Source organism: Mercenaria mercenaria, chromosome 13, assembly GCF_021730395.1.
Source record: "Mercenaria mercenaria strain notata chromosome 13, MADL_Memer_1, whole genome shotgun sequence".
NCBI lineage: Eukaryota > Metazoa > Mollusca > Bivalvia > Venerida > Veneridae > Mercenaria > Mercenaria mercenaria.
In genome coordinates this window covers 28,444,279-28,462,752 of record NC_069373.1, presented here as the reverse complement: position 1 = coordinate 28,462,752, position 18,474 = coordinate 28,444,279, and the positions used below count along the sequence as shown (strand labels likewise).

Here is an 18,474-nt window from a genome sequence, read left to right as displayed (position 1 = left end):
TGGGTACTTGATTTAACAAATAGTTGGTTCCTTTAACTATTGTATAATAATATAATGTTTGATGCTGGTATCCAGCTAACACTGTTATTAACCCAAATCGTCCATAAATGACCCAAATCCTATTATTTACAGCAAATCAACTATAATTGTAGCAAAGATACAATGAAAAAGAGTCAAGCACTACATGTGCTTACTTATTATATTAGCAATATATATCAACTATACAAATTATTCTGACAGATATTAACCACCTCCCCACTCACCGCACAAGTTCAAATATATTACCCGCCTCCACACTGACCTCACAAGTTCAAAGATATTACCCAACTCCCCACTCACCGCACAGTTCAAAGTTATCCCCACCTCCCCACTCACCGCACCAGTTCAAAGATATCACTCACCTCCCCACTCATTTCACAACCTCAACGACATACTGAACTTATAGTGACCATTGGTCCAACATTATCAAAGCCAATCAATATTTAAATGACAAAATAAAACAGGATTTAGTATGTAGCTTAAGGCGTTCTTTATAAAACTCGGGGTACAAAAAGAGGGCAGCAGTCCAACATTTCTGGTATTGTTTGTGCACCGTTGCCGTTTTGCAAAGCTAGCCCATATAAAAGCAATTCATACAATAATCATAAACTATGTTGATTTGCAAATATTCTGTATTTGGAATGTGCTAAATAGTAATAGGATAAAATACCCAATAGGATAAATACCTAACAGGGAAACCCACGTTCCAAAAACGCAGCCTCCCAAAACCTTAACTCAGGACACTGACGTGCATACGACCATCACACACAAAGCAAAACACATGAAGACAAAACAACACAGTGGGGCATCGCCTTGGAACGGTTACACATTCCTCTCAAAGGAAGCAGCCAGTACTTTATGACAGCAAAACCATCGTTGAAAATTTATGTCTTGTTTTTCTTAGATATTGAATGAATGCCCAGGCAACCCTCTGAACATTGTTTTAGCCAAGGGCGGGTCCCTGGATAAGAACAACCGACCTTTTACAAGCAAGCTGGAAGACTTCTTCACATGAAGAACTCTACAACCCCTCCGCCCAAGTGAGGCTTGGAACCAACATCGGTGAAGGGCAAGTGATGCTAAGCCAGTGACTTTAATAGCTTGGGCACGAAGACCCCGGCAGCTCAGGAGCAGGCAATAACGTGAACATTACTAAGGTTGTATTTATAATGTAGATAAAGTCTTTCTTCAAATTTAAAGTAGGATAACATTATCCCTTCAAAGAATAAAGGAACCTCTTGATACGGAAGTATTATTTTATTTGATAATTTCAATAGCGAATTGAACATTTCATTGATGGTGAACATTTTTTTTCAAGTTGACTTTGGAACACAAAAAATGTAAGAGTTTAGCAACCATTAAGTACATATTATCAGTATAAATCGTGCGATCAGAACGAAAGTGGTCTAAGCGCATATAGATAAAGAAACACTTAGAACAGTTTCGCTCACATCTCGAAATGAATAACACAGTGATACAAGCACTACTAACACATAGGACGTGGTCAAAAATTGAGCATCTGCTTTCAAAATACAGAGCATTTTCTCAGTAGCTCTATTCTTCCATGTAATTAATTTGAATACTACTATAGCCACATCCAACACAATTAGTAACTGAATAAATTCAATAAATACAATAAATTAAAGTATTGAAGTAATACAAATTCCATCACCCTAACATGAAATATAATCTTCCTTGAGAGATTACTGGCCGATGAATACAACACATTGAACGTACACACAAATGAATATTGTAAATTCAATAAAGTGTTTGCGTTTTCGAATCACTGCAGTGTACTGAAAATAATTATAAAAAATAATCATTTCCTTCTTAAAATGTTGTTTTTATTATCTGCATATGTCAATAATAGTGTATTACGCTGTTCTTTTTCACCAGATTAAATGGCCCAACGGTTGTACTATATAACCTGAAAATAAAACTATTTATGATGACCCCTGGAATGAAAATTAAGCCCTTTTCTGATATCTGGCATCCAAAGAAACATTATGCAGTTTTCAATCAATGTCTGTGAGATTGTGATATTACTTGATGGGCCGAGAAGTCTTTTTAACAAACAATATTCAATCCAAACCTATCTAGATACTACTTTGGACACCGAATAGGAAAACTTGGAAGAAACGCTTTGTTTCTAAAGGTAGTATCTGTATGGAGATACTCCTAACCGTCTAAGGTATGTTCTAGTATTTCTTCCCGAGAATGATCGGTCTCAAAGGAAGTGTTTAATACAGGCAGTTTCTTTGTATCAGCAGACGATTAAGTATCTACATTCACAGACGAGACCAATGGGCACTTCAGTAAGCACTTAAAGCTAGAGATGCAGTCTCTGTTAACTACCATATAACAGGGTGTCATATGACCAGAAGAAATGAAAACACCAAACAACGGTATGTTATCCAGAAACGATCACATTTTGCTTTGCGAACGCACATTGTGTTTTTGTGCCTTCTAGTACACAAACGCCTCTTGTGTTTTTGTTCCATTTATTGTTGTTCTCATTGTTCTTCTAGATGATACATTCTCGACGGACTGTAGCAGCAATGTCTTCTTGAAAGCTTGCCAGTCCACGCTAACTTGTAGCCGTTCCTGTAGTTCCTCTTCAGTCGGATAGGGACAAAGCTGTAAACAGACCACAAAACTTTCAAACAAAAAATGTCTTCATAAAATGGCATAATTCTTAACTTATTTTTGATATGGTTATTACTTTTTTTTGATATTTGTTTCACCAATATAATTCTAGCTCCGATAACCTCGATATCCAGCCAATAAAACGGATAACAATTAGATTTATAATCGATTTACCTGAATATGTTTCGCTGATATAAACAGTGAAATTAATGTTTACGGTTGTATAATAGTAATGTTATACATTAATGCGATTTGTTCTTGTATGTACGAACCTCTTGTCTCATATCTCTAAGTAGTTTTTCAGAAGCATGTTCCAGATAGAACTGTTTGTTGATAAGTAAACAGTCCGCACCATGACTTACAACTGAGAAACTCGGTTGATCTTTCAGTATAACATCTGCTAGACCCTGTAAAATATCTAAACTTTCACAACAAGGTAAATGGACCGTTAATCTTACAAGAATGGAAGAAAAACGACAGAAGACTGTTGTCTGAGACTAAAACAGTCCATATTCTTGTAGATTATATAAAAACAGAAAAGACTAAATGTATGAACATTTGCAAGCCAATTTACACCATCTAAGACATTATATAGGCATACATTAAGGTAAAAGAAAAGCTTTTCTAACGTGACATATAACCAATTTACCAAGCGAGCTACAAAGCTCTTGTGCAACAAACTAGGTCTTCAGTAACAGAAACTTACTTGTGCTTATTTCATTTCCTGATAAATCTATATACATGTAAATGCCGAGTGCCAAGCTACAGGGCTACAGTATCATTTTTTCACGTCTTTGGTAAGACGCGACCGGGTATCAGCCCCAGACCTCTCGCACTCAAAGCGAATGTCTATTTTTCATCGAACTATGTATACTTTTTGTACGAGTTTAATGCATTATTTTCAGAAGCATTTCAGTTATACTAAAAAGGCACTTACATAAACTTGTCCCTTTGTCAATGTTTGAACATGAACAAATTCTGGATTTATGTCTGCTGCGTTTATTTCTTCTACACTTTCCTGTAAACAAAACATACTGTAGTACCAAGTACGTTAATTTTAACAGAACAAATTTTGAAATGTTTACACAGTGCAAATTGCAATTATATTTGCGGAAGTCACTTGACGTGTGTACATTCATTTTGTATGCATGTACTACTTTCTCGGTCCTTTTTTACAACATTTCAACATTCTGATATTCATTCATTGGTCTATCTGTCGCTACATGTAATGTTCACAGCACATTTGTTTCATCTGAGGTTTCAAACCTTGTATCTAATTATTCTAATTAAAAGACAAAGTATTCAATAAAACAATAATTGCAAAACGAACAAATAAATGAACACAGTGCAGCATTTCCGTGGAACGGTCAGTGGCAAAAACACCATCGGGAGTTTAGACCGGTGTGCGGTGCTCACTAACTTTGTTCAACTTAGCAGCATTTCAGTCTTGCTCTTTTTGGTACACAGAGATCAGTATGACAAAAATTAAAACAAAACAAACAAACCTTTCGTTTTAACCCCGAGTTTATATCTTCCATTATTGTACGTATATGTGGCTGGTATCCTAGCAACTCTTTCTCTTCTTCATGTGCCACACTGTGGCTTCTTCCTCTCTGTTTGCCTAGAAATGATAGCTTTCCCGTCTATATATGTTTAATGGTCTTTTTTTGGTGTGTGTGTGTGTGTGTTGAGGGGGTGGGGAGGGTATCAAATTATGAACTGCAACCGTGGCCATCCTTACTAAGAAAATGAGCGCTTACATGTATATTTCGTTCAGATATAAGAAATTTATCGCCGTTATTCAAATATTATTGCTATCTGATTCGCTGAAATATTGGCATATACAAAAGAATACAAAAATGATAAACTAGGGGTACATTGATGTGTGAACGGTTCGACTAAACAAAGCAAAATGCTTGAATTAATACATACTTGAATTATGATCAATTAAAATACATATTCATTTTGTTTCGTGTAAGTTACAAGATCATTCAGAATATGCAATACCATTCTAAAACCGATATCAAGTTTTTTTTAAATATTTTGTCTCTAAATGTCATGACGATGGTTCTCACCTAGTTTATTGTTCATGGTTAATCGGTTGAGTTTTCTCCCCTGCCATTTATCATCGACTGTGTCTGTATTAACGGAGAGAGTACGGAAGGGTAGACCAGTATGACGGTTGTCGTCAAGGTAGCGCCCTGATTCTATCTCAGATATGTCAACCCTGGGCAGAAAGCAAAACATATTTCAACCAAAATGAACCTAAGCTATGTTAAGAGTTAGGTCCATGTTTCGGAGAAAAAAGTTCGAACATCATCAAATCACAGAAAGAAAGCATTGTATTATATGTAAATTTTATATATGTATTGAATGCCGGAAAGGAACTGCATGAAGGGGCCACACTTCTGGACAGTTCAGCGCCTTTAAAAACTCATCATTTTTAAAAAGCTATTACATGTCTTCGTTTTGATGCATCTGCAACAACGTACCAGTGTTTTAACTTAACATAACTGTAGGTAAAACTACGTTTTTGACAATTGTTTACATTTATTTCATTTCAAATGGCATTCTTTTTAAAGGGGGACAACTCCTTTCGAATATTTTAAGTATCCAACTCTGCGGGACAGAACAATAAAATATGTATTGGACAGATAAGTTGTTTGTCACGATGCTGTTCGTTTACAACAAATATCTGTTGTTTTGTGATGTACTGCTAAACCTTAATTATTCAATGCCTATGCTATATTTCTACTGAAATTAAGCAGTCGAGAAAATTAAAAAACAAAACGTTCCCTATTATATAATTACTGGCATAGTTAATATAGATCAATATAATTACAATTTTACTTATCTTACCTGAAAAAAATGTGTTAAAAGCAAACATGTAGTATCTTCTCCATACAATACTGACAGTCATTTCATTTTATCATCGGATTGTTAAATATTTTGGATACGAACATCTCAAACACTGACTCAAGAACCAGTCATATACATTTTGAATATATTTTAATTCTCTTTGAAAACAAAGGTAAGAAAGTATGATATTGACTTTAAACCCTTTTTCATTTTCCTCTTATTCATGTAAGTGCAAGGGAAGTAAAGCTTTTTGAGTACTTGCCTGGTGTAAGAGTCGCCATTCTTTGCGAACAATTGGGGGGGGGGGGGGGGGGGGGGGGGGGGGGGATATCAAAACATAAATAAAACTTTCATAAAATTCACATGTATAAAATGATTTTCGTTTATTTGAAGAAATTAGAAATCAATTTTCAGACTTTATTTAATATGTCTCTTTCTTTGAAAATTATAAGTACATGTACTTTCTTTATGATTTATATATTTCTACAATTGCTTGGAGCCATTACAAAGAGCATTACATCATGCTACTAAAGCCAACATTTCGCTGTTTGTACTTACTTAAAAGGCCAAAGGTTCGGTATCTGTGGCTGTTTCTTTACGGGATGTTCTTCATGTGTTTGTTCATCATTTTCTTCAGGATGAACGAAAGGAACAGGTTTACCGTTACTATAGTATTCAAAATTCTCTTCTTCTTCATTTGGATTTAAAGGTATTCCTAGTTCAGGTAAAATCCGGCGCCATTCCGTTCTTTGAAGAACAACTTCACGTTTCTTACTACCAGTCATATATTCTATTGCTTCTGAAAAACAGAACAAACAATTATGTACATGTTCTGTCTCTGAGTGTTTAACAAAATGATTTCGTAGGAAACATGAAAACAAGCTGGTAATAACATTTACTGTCTTTCTCAATTTACACATGTGTTCTAAACAACGGGAAATGTTCCCTGTCTTCCTACAAAAGCCAACATGCAGCAACATAGTTGTGGACAAAATATTAAATATACATCTGATTTTACAACAGTATATGCTAACCTATAATTAGATATAAAAGATACGAGTCCTTGCTATATTGCTAACACTGAATAAGATTGTAATATTGTCAAAAGGAACTTACAAAATCTATAGAACAACTTACATTCAGTCAACCTAAATGAGAACCAAGTTCAACAATTTAATACACAAATAAAGTAGACATTATTACAAAACTATACTTTTTCTTTTCCACTCGAATGCTTCCACCCGTTTAAGTTTCTTCAGCACTTGAACGCTCCCCTACAAAAAACGTTTATATTTAAACTTTTCGTAAATTATCAAATGAAATGGATTTATTTTTAGCATTTTCTAGTTATAGCTGATATGCTTTTAATTGAATTTTAATTGCAGTGGATAAATTACTTGCATTTCAACGCTGTCATATGATAAAGTAAGCCACGGTTTTAATAACCGTGATCAAATTATATCCAATATTTTCTTTGCTAGTATGTATGATATTCAGAAAGAGTTACACTTACCGATTTTATAATTATAACCCAGTCAGAATAATGTGAATCTCTTACAATAACCTCACCATTTCTGAAACATTAATGCTCATATTTGAAATATTGTTATAAACAAAATCAAGTAATGTTATGGTATCACTTTACTGATTCTCTGGCTTCAGCTCAGTTAAAAAAATCGTGAAAAATCATTGGAATGGCAATTAAATTTTGAGCAAATCAAAATTAAAAGTTTCTATTAATATATATAGCAATAACCGTAAGTATGTTGTATACGAAAATGTTACTGTCAGAATTATGTTGGTTTTTTTTTCAAACTGAAATGATATCATATTTGACTGGCTCAGTATAAACTAAGCATTTACGATATAATTGAAATTGGAAGGTACTCACTTGAAAAATAAAAACTGACACTTGTTTGGGTTTTCTTGAAGAATGTGTATTGGCCATGAAGCTAAACAGGTTAGGCTCCTGTAACACATAAAATGATCAAAATCAATTTTATCAAATAAAATTGATATACATGTACTATCACTAAGTTTAAAGGAGTAAAATTAAAGTCTAATGTTATTTTATTAACACTTAATGTGATTTCAGATAGCATGCAAAACTTGCAAAAAACAGTCCTGAGATATGTTTTCACTACAAGCAAGTGAGAACGGTACTTATATACAAGCAAGTGAAAACGGTACTAATATGCAAGCTAGTGAAAACGGTGCTTATATACAAGCAAGTGAAAACGGTACTTATATACAAGTTAGTGAAAACGGTACTAATATACAAGCTAGTGAAAACGGTACTTGTATACAAGCAAGTGAAAACGGTACTTGTATACAAGCAAGTGAAAACGGTACTTGTATACAAGCAAGTGAAAACGGTACTTATATACATGCAAGTGAAAACGGTACTAATATACAAGCAAGTGAAAATGGTACTTATATACAAGCAAGTGAAAACGGTACTTATATAGACTGGCAGTTAAGGTTCAAGTCCTCTCTTACGTCTTTTATACATACTCTTTATCTATTATTGTCAATTCGGCATACAATGAAGCCTGATCATGAAGAAATTGTATTTAAATTGTTAGCATGAAAACTTGACGGTTAAGAACAAATGGTTTGCATTAGAAGGCAGATGTTGAGTCGGGTATGCAACTAGAAAATAACGTATGTAAGAGTGGTTTGTGCAGACGTGTAACACTTACTTTAGGAAGACTTCTTGGTCCGGATCGTTAATGTTTTTCACCCCTCCAGCCATAAATATCTTGTGGTAATCCTGAAACACAATATCAGTGTTTAGATATTTTCTCATTTTCAACATCTTGAATGACATTTTTCTTAATTATTATCCAACGTTAAGTTAACCGTTCAGTCTTTTTAAAATACCTAGCTATCAACATGAACATGCTCTGGTTTTTTGCTAAATAAATGTGTTGTTGCTCTAAGATAGAATAAGTGTGTTTTTAACTCATATCATCACAGAGAACATAAATTCCTCTTGGAACGCTTGGCTGGTTCTCTGAAGTCATTTTTTATTTTTGTATGTTAATTAAAACCTCCAAGATATGAGATAAGATGACAGTATAGGAACTCAAGTTGCAACAATAACTGGGTACAATGGTACTTACCCGTACTGATATAGACATGAACTCACACGTTTCCTTGGCAATAACAGTAGAATTCCTCTTTGATTCGTTTATAATGGCAAGTTCCTGAAGAGAAATATAAATGTATCAAAGCAAAAAAAAAACAGGACATACATATATATAAAAATAAAAGTGAAAAATGTGTTCAGTAATGTCACATTGCTATTGGGAAGATATCATTTATCAAATAGCATACGTGTTTTAACCTCCCTATGAATATATGCCATATATCTCTGCTATATGGCCGCTAAATAAAACTTGTATTCGGCTGGAGTTTAACCAAAAATCAAACAATAAAAAGATATTATTACTGATAAACTATACAAATTGGAAACAACAATAATATCAAAACAAATCTTATAAAAGGAACAGGGCATTTTTAAAGGTTATTAGATTTGTACGAGTTCGGCAGCGAAATACTGCGCGACTTTAGGAGGGCGATATTATTCAGTGGAAGAATGGCTACAGAAATCTGAACCACATACCCCAAAAGTTTGCCCCTTGTATAAATGAGCTACCGGCCTTGCATACTTGCTTTCTTCGTCCATAACCATTACAACAACTGAAATAATTAACTATGTTTAGCAGGTTATACGATTGTAACTTTATCAGTCTCCACAAAAAACTTTAAGGCATTGCTGAAAAAAATATGGAATATACTAATATTAATAGGTTAGGGCACTGCTGCGAAAATATTGCGCGACGTTAGGACCAAGAAAGAACAAGTGCATACTTCTTGATATAAAGCTAATAATCTTTTTATTACATACATATCTGCACCTATTAATATAAAATAATTATATTTACATATTATTATTAATAATTATATTATAAATTTGTTCAATAGCCTGAATAGAACTGACAATACTGACGTAATTTAAACGTATAAAACGACACACATTTAAATGACGTCACGCACCCGATATGAAATTCGGACGTCAATATCGAAAATATCGACGTTTCCAATTCCATTGGATCTTAATGGAAAGTAAAAATGAGTATGTGATAAAAAGCACAAAAGACGTGCATTTTTTTTTAGTTCATTTCATAATGTGAGAAAACTGATATTCTGACAGCGTATTTTTTTTCGACAACAGCTCCACAGAATATTACCTGCTCCAGATAAGATGAAATAGAAAGCGGACGCTGGGTGTCCTTGTCGTACAATCATTCTTTTAGACTCGTACCTGCAATATCAAAGTTAATCAAACATATTGGAATACAAATCAGCATTCAACTTGTTGCAGTTTTATCAATCATAAAAACGCAACCAAGCAACCTAATAGCAGGCTAGGTAAGATTGATTCTGTTCACGAGTATGAAACTCCACTCGCACAAAAGTGGAATTCCATTACACAATTACTGTAATACATTGAATAATGTTAATTTCCATAATAGCAGGAAATACAAAAATACTGCTTCCACCTAAAGGAAGACATTTTACGACCAACACACGGCACTAAAAGACAGTTGTTACTGTTAAAAAAGATCTTAGAAGATCCTTCGGAAACGTGAGCGCAAACAACCAATTTCTTCAACTTTTCTGCAGAATTTTGTAATTAATTGAGGATGGTATAAACGTTAAAGATTTTTAATTAGCACTATTAGTAAGGATGAATATAGAACTGATTATTCGGCATCCATTTAGAGTACGACATGCAATTATTTTAGTAGACAGTTTATAGAAATCATTTCACTGGTGACAGCTGGATATTACTAATTGTTTCTCCTAGTTCTCAATCAAACCTAGTTCAAAATTTATTCAGGGCATTCATAGATTTTTATCCACTGTTTTGTTATAACATATTGCTATAACCTAAAGTGATGTCCCTATGAATTAGTGTAAGTGAATGACTAATGATTACTGGTAAATCCTTACTCACTTTTCGTAAAGTCCAACTTCTGCAATTTTCTGTTGCATGCGTTTTGGGTACTCTGAGAAGCTTTTGATGTTCCGTAATGCCAGGGTAACCTAAAATCACACAATAATGTTACAATCAAAATACTTACAATTTTATAAATCCACAGGTAATGAATTCACGTGGGTAATATGTACTTATTTGAAATAACCTCACGCGGAGTGTATATATTTTATGTAGGTGAAAATATAAATGGTAATTTGTTTTAAATATAAAAAAATCGAACCGTCACCTCAGCATTGCAATAACTTAAGACATTTTACCCCGAGGTGATGGTATATCAGAATGTTTAAACGAAACGTCATCTTCGCTTTCTTCAGTGTTTCTAAATATAGAGTTTAATTTGGCTGTACAGAAAACTTACGTGGTAGATCTCTTGTTCAGTTCGATGTGAAATTTCCTTCGACAAAATACGTTTTGTTTCTTCTGGAATTCGCATCTGTAAAGAAATAAATTCAATATAGCAATTCCTACAAGCTTTTGCCAAAAGGTTTTTACTAGAGATCAAATTTCATAAGTGTATAGACTGCTATCAAAATAGTATCTACTTTGATTTAATGTGACAAGAAAAACTTCAAGTTTCTTATAAACATGCAAGACTGCGAGAAATGATACCACAGGCGACGTTCAAGGACCCAAGTAAGGTTTGAAATGGTTCCCTCCGGACTGAGCGCCTAACACCCTAACCTACCTCTTACCATCATATCATATTGGACAAAAGTTTTCTTTTTCATTAAGAAATGTACGTACCTGTCTGTTGGCCTTGAACTTTGACAGATCGATAAGTAAATCGTCGGTGTTATCATCTTCATGAAAGTGTAATCTCCTAATGTAAGGAGCAAGCTCATCTTGGTTTTCATTAATCCTAAAATAAGTAAAAAGGCCAAGCTACACTCAATAAGACATTTTGTTTCCATGAAATAGCTATTATGTGGAAAGAAATATTCACATATCAATCTGTATGCCAGTATTCATTTCTGAAGTCAGTGAAGATAAAACAGCCACTCAGGTTGTTCCTAAAAGAAGATTCGTCCGGTTACAACAATTGTATGGAGATTATACGATTTCTATTAGTCTGACAAAACATGTTAACATTTATTTCGATAGAAGTAAAATGAACTACATTTGTACTGTAAATAAAATGTAGAAAACATAAAAAAGTTTGTTTCAGAAACTTTGCTGTGCCAAATGTAGAAAACATAAAAAAGTTTGTTTCAGAAACTTTGCTGTGCCAAAAAAAATGAACAAAAGCCTACTCTGTTGTGTTCCTGAACTATAAATTATAGAAATCACCGGTCGTGTATAATTGTATAAATACATGTATAATGTATAGAATGAATCATTAATGTTTTGCACTGGTCGTGTATAATTGTATAAATACATGTATAATGTACAGAATGAATCATACTGGTCGTGTATAATTGTATAAATACATGTATAATGTACAGAATAAATCATTAATGTTTTAATAATGACTGTCATACCCTGTAGAAGCCGCATTTTTCCGTAAAATTAATTTCAAAATTGGCAAGCATATTTCTGATGATAGTTGCAAAATTCTGACGTCTGTAGACACCTTAATGCACATCATGTCTTCAAATATGTGATTTTAGTTGAAAAAAAAGAGAGAAATGTTTCTTTTCAATATAAATAAAGTTTTGAGGAAACGACAAAAATGTACAAACTCTGATTTTAAATTTGTACGGACATTTATTTTAATTTGAAACTAATGGAGATACGTGTTCTAAAAGTCTAAAAACGTTCTACGGTCACACATTTCAGCGAGTACTTAAGCTATGATGTATTAACATAACTGTTAAATAATGAAAGAAAATGTCACAGGAAAACGTTTAATAAATCAAGCATAAGTTACTATATCTGACATAGAACTAGTTTTTTATGATAACATTATTTAAATCTCGATCAAACATTTTTTTCAGCTTTCTAATTTAAAAAAAAACGAACTAACAGTTTAAAAATTTAACTATCAGATCACAGATAACCATACATTCTTTGAAAATGTCGCCTAAATGATCATGGGTAACTATTTTGTATGATTTATATCTACACAATTAGTTTTTATCTAAAGTAAAGGTTTGTATGTTTTTGTATAGGAGGTCTGTCATTTAACTAATAACTTCAGATAGGTCATTCTGATAAACTTTTCTATGTATACATTCATGTTGTACAATAATGAAATATGACTCATAAACGAAAAGTCACAGTCATGTAGTACTACTGAAACACCAACCGTCCTATAAGAGAACATCTAATTCATTTATGTGCACTAAATACAGAAAATGCCCTCCACACAGGACAAGGAGAAAACCTGACCCCGTTTTTACTGACATTCTCTAACTATGTCTATATCTTTTCAAATAAAATTTTGGAAAATTGCATTCCTGCCAGTCAATGAAAAAAATCCTATTTCTCTGCAACATTAGAGCAAAGGTTCCCACTTTCTTTACATAAAAGACATTAATCCGACGTTCTTAGTTTGAGAATACCATCAAAGTCAGCGGACCCGTAATGGCAATAGGAAATTGTGTTCTGGTCATTTTTTTTAAAGTGATTTGATCCAAATATCACACGTAAAATACATATACCATTTACCAGTTAAGAGTTTCATGTAGCCTCGCACATAATATATGTTTATTCTCATACAAAATGTATCTTTTAATTCGGTAATTCTTTTCTCGCATTAAAAATATTGGCCACTAGATATACAGATGGACTGACAGGCGGAAACCGAAACGAAACTCAGTCTGAAAATTGGTCGTATTTAAGCATTTCAATGTATATATCCTCGATAATTATTAAAACACAGTTTGTGTGCAGTTATATAAAACATACATTTTCTGTGATATTATATATGCACATATTTTCTGTTAGACTATATAAAACATATATTCTGTGTTAGACTATACAATACGTGTATTTTGTGTTTGATTCTATAAAACATATATTTTGCGTGCGGCTATGTAAAACGTACATCTTGTTAAAGTGTTCAAGCACACAACTGGAATAGACTATAAAACATATATTTTGTGTTAGACAATATAAAACATATATTTTTGTTTGAATATATAAAACATATATTTTGAGTGAGACTATGTGTTGTGTTACACTAACACGTGCGTTTTGTGCAAGTCTTTATGAAACATAGTCTGTGTAAGAAACAAACGTACTTACCTGAGACAATGTTTCTTGAAGTTCCTCGAACAAAATATTGCCAACTTGGCGGCAAGTCTGAATTTGGCAAGCAGACGTTTCTGAAATGGATATAAGTAAAGTCTTAACTTCTTTTTAGAATACTGTCTCTTTATTAAATTTTCTCCTATCTCCAGTCCGAGGTTCAGGCGCTTTTCCTTTACTTTCACATATAACAATGGAAGTGTCAACGTATCTGTGGCTTTTCGCCATAACCTTTGACCTGCAGTGCGATCTTGACCTTTAGAGTTGTTTGACAACCTTGCTAAAGGCAAGCAATCATCTCCGCTTTTAATGTATCTAAAACATCGTGGTTTGTTTCTGGATTTCGTTCGAAGGATCGGTAAAGACATTGTACGAGAAACCTTTTCAGCTGAACTTCGACCTTGACCTTGTGCTCCAAACATTTTTGAGTCCGCACAAACGTATTTTTCACTCAATTCATTTTCATACGACGTCACACTGATTCGAGGATTTTCAAATCTTCCATCTACGTCAATTTTCGACATTACTGGAATTTACTAAGTAAATCCACAATAATCATAACAGAACAATCAGTATAAAAAAATAAGATATTAAATAACTTGATTTACGTCACACTTATCCTCATTTAATTTTCCCCGACAACTTATAAAACGATGTTTTTATAGTAGAATTCCTCTGCATCATACACCTGGGATTGATAATCTGGGAAAAGCAAGGGATTAAAATGAGATGTGATGGGCATGTCTCATTATCTTGTTTCTATTGAATTTCTAATAACTTTAATCCTTAATGAGTCCAGTTCAATATTTCAGTATTGAATTAGCTGTGATAAGGCACCATTAATTTAGAAAATTTGACAAGCTCTTAAGTATAGCTCTTGACATGTTAAGAAACAAGAAAAAGTATCGGTATAGGGAAACCAAACAATAGGACTGTTAGCCATGAGGTTTCTTTGCATCATACATGTGAAAATACGGAAATATTGCTACATTCAGGAGACATCACACACTCAATTTTCTAGACCAGCTCTGCCTACTGTTTTAAGGATGCTTGACCTTTGGTTTAGTTTCACTCTACACGTCTGTTTCAGTTTTCTCATTTTTATTTTAGTGAGCAATCCTTTGTGTACTTATAACAGTTGAAACACTATCCATTTCATGTACCAAAACCTTGTGCTTTTTTGCAGGGAAATTTTATCATACCCCACCCACTTTTTTCTAATTTCAAAGTATGCGTCCCCTTAAAAGAGGTATAAACAGTTTATGCATTAACTGAATTATCTGTATATTTGATTTTTGTATTTCAGCTATGAAGATGTTGCCAATGGATTAGCACGGTAGATATTGTCGAGATATGAACACTTAAATAGGGTAGATAATGTAAAAGAAAAAAACATGATTTAAGGTAGGTATAGATGTTATCAAGGAATGAACATTTTTGCTACTTAGATATTGTGAAGGAATGAACATAAGAGCTGGATAGGTATTAGAAAGGAATGGACATTTTATCCAGGTAGACGTTGTCAATGTAAGAACAATTTAGCCAGGCAGATGTTGTCAAGGTATGAAGAATTTAGCCAGGTAGATGTTGTCAATGTATGAACACTTGAGCCATCTAGATGTTGTCAATGTATGAACATTCTATACAGGTAGATGTTGTCATATATGAGCATTTTAGCCAGGTAAATGTCGTCAGTATTAGGTACATTTTAGCCAGGTAGCCAGGTAGATGTTGTTTAGCCAGGTAGATGTTGCTAATGTGTGAACATTTTATCCTGGTAGATGTTGTCTATACATTGCTCTTATAACAAAGGCACTCCGTCACGATAGTAACGTTTTCGTATATTGTGTGCAATGATGCCGATAAGTACAACATTTTCTGTGTGAATATTGCTATTGACCATCCCAAAATTACTTTAGTACACTTTAATTGTAACGACAGACACTTTCTTTGAGCCATAGATAACGTAAATAAACACTATGGAAAGGAGCGGTATTAATTTTTATGCAATAAATTTAGAAGTGTCTGGTTTAAACTTTATAACAATCTGAAGAGGTTAAAGATATAAGTGTTATATTTTCACAAATTAAGAGATAATATCCCTGATGATATTTGTTGATCGCTCAAGAGTAGTCCCAAATAAAACAATGTTGAGTGCAGTCAGCTCTTATTAAAGTTTAGGGAATATGTCAAATTAGGCAAAATGAAGGATTGCAATATATCACCACAACGCTGTCACCTTCTGCCAACAGACCCCTCTTCAAACCAGGTACATCCGCAAAATATGGCAGCGTCCTTGTGCCAGCAGAGATTTAAACTTGTCTTACGTAGGACTTAGTATCTGCTACGTAGGTCATAGTATCTCCTTATAGTATCTCGTACGTAGGAGTCAGTATCTCCTACGTATGAGATATTAAGTGCTACGTAGAGGAAACTAAGTCCTACGTAGGAGATACTAACTACTACGTAGGAGATACTAAGTCCTACGTAGGAGATAGTATGTCCTACGTAGGGGAAACTAAGTCCTACATAGGGGAAACAAAGTCCTACGTAGGAGATACTTACTATTACGTTGGAGATTCTAAGTCCTACGTAGGAGATAGTATGCCCTACGTAGGAGATACTATGTCCTACGTAGGAGATAATAAGTCCTACGTAGGAGATAGTATGTCCTACGAAGTACTAAATATCTCCTACGTCAGAGATACTAAGTGCTAACGTAGGAGATACCAAGTTCTACGTATATATAGGAGATACTAAGTCTTAAGTAGGAAATACTTAGTCCTACGTAGAAGATACTAAGCCTTAGGTAGGAAATACTTTGTCCTACATAGGAGACACTAAGTCCTACGCAGGAGATACTTAGTCCTACGTAGGAGATAGTAAGTCGTATGTAAGACAAATTTTAATCTCTCTGCTGCCATAGCAAACAATCCTATTTTTCAGATCGTAGATATTTTCCTTATACAATGTTTTTTTCTATCTTAAACGGAATGGCCATAGCATGCTTTAATTCTTCTGTCTAAACAGGACAGAGAAATTGAAAATGAAATAGTTAAAGAGAAAAAGAACATGTAATAGTAATAGAGAAATAGAAAATGTAATATTTTGAAAAAGGAGAATAGCATTTGAAAGAAAAATAAAACTGGCCCTAAGAAAAGAATTCATTCGTTAGAAAAAATAACTGGCTATAATACATCATAAACACGTGTATAAAAGCTGTTTGTGAGACCCTCTCCAAACCGGGTTCAAGTTTGCATTTGTAATATAACGTGTTACCTTTCTTAGTTCTTCTTCACCTGCAGAAACACTAAACGCGGCCGACCGCCGTCTCGACAACAAGAAAGATCCCCTCCTTTGATCGGAAGGAGCATACAATGTATGTCTTAATTCGGTATCTCCATGTCTATAATGTAATGGTGCACTTTTGTATTTAACAAGACGATGTGACGTCGTCTTTTCGAAATGAAATGAGAACTTGACAGTAGGAGATGGCGTCAGTGACGCCCGTTTTGTCATGTACGTTTTACGCCCGGGACTTGCTGGCAATCGTAATAATCCAATAGCTGTTCGGCCACGTTCCGCCACGTGCACCGTCTTACGCCGCCCGTGTGATGTCGCACGGTGTCTATGTAAGAAATCCTGAATTTCAGGTATATCATGTCCATAGTCGTGTCCTCCGTATTCCATTTTCTGTGTTTTTGTAAATATCACCTCGGCGCATCTGTTTACAGGTCTGTATTGACTTTACTATCACTAAAATCCATTTTTAAATCAATACTGTAAGATTTAAAATCCTAAACTTTCACGTATCGCTATGTTTTGATAAAATTCGTTGTAAAATTCAAATGTGGCACTGTCTTAAGTAGCTCATTAAAAATACTGTACATCGATATTCAAATTACACAAAACGTACATGACGACCTTGGCATGTTCAAAAGAAACACTGCTCCTATTTTTGCAACAGTCAAAAATTGTTTTAACATGACAAGAGAATTTTTATTAACGTAATAATTGCGGTGATTTAGATCTTTTCGATAAGTACTTACAACGACGATCGTATTTTCATGAAAATAGATAATTTGTACCAATTTCAATAGCCCTTATATCAATAAATCATAATTATACAATACTTATATATTGATACTTGTATTTAATTTGGATATGAGTTGATTCAGTATTCTCAAAATAGTGGAAGTATGTTTGTATAAAGATTTAAATACTTGTATTAAATCAAATAAAGAAAATAGGATTTTTGAAAGAAAATGCAGCGAACACAATTAGTACATTTGACTGCAGTTCTATGTGAGCTGCCAACATTGTAAGGTTAAACAGACTGCATTAGTACAAAATTTAGATTTTTAAATAAATAAAAATAAACTCATCTTTTTTATGATATGACGGACACTAACTTTATGGCATCGACACTGACAGCTTTTTGTTAAAGAAAATTTATAGAGCTTTATAATATTTGCAACAAAATACAAAAAAAAATCATTCATAACATTTTAAATATTTTGATTTTTACAACAAAAATAAACCATGACTCATATATGAAACCTGTTAATTTCCATACTAATATATTTATATTAATTCCATATGCATTACAAAATACAAAATTTATATTTTATAGAACGTAGCTACGTTACCGAGTAATAGATAAAAGTTAGCCA

At 33.6% G+C, this 18,474-nt stretch overlaps 1 protein-coding gene across 1 annotated transcript; it reads right to left on the bottom strand.

Moving 5' to 3' along the window:
- Positions 1-1,281: 1,281 nt before the first annotated feature.
- On the bottom strand, positions 1,282-17,696 carry LOC123528874 (uncharacterized). The gene is made up of 18 exons (XM_045308929.2): positions 17,081-17,696; positions 13,799-13,878; positions 11,357-11,471; positions 10,971-11,045; positions 10,571-10,659; positions 9,801-9,874; positions 9,173-9,249; positions 8,670-8,753; positions 8,247-8,317; positions 7,436-7,513; positions 7,058-7,118; positions 6,758-6,818; positions 6,103-6,343; positions 4,761-4,912; positions 4,191-4,306; positions 3,623-3,703; positions 2,958-3,092; positions 1,282-2,676 (listed from the first exon to the last, which is right to left on the bottom strand). Exons 1-18 carry the CDS (start codon positions 17,489-17,491, stop codon positions 2,506-2,508), a joined length of 2,172 nt encoding a protein of 723 aa, XP_045164864.2. The 5' UTR covers positions 17,492-17,696; the 3' UTR covers positions 1,282-2,505.
- Between the last annotated feature and the right edge of the window lie 778 nt (positions 17,697-18,474).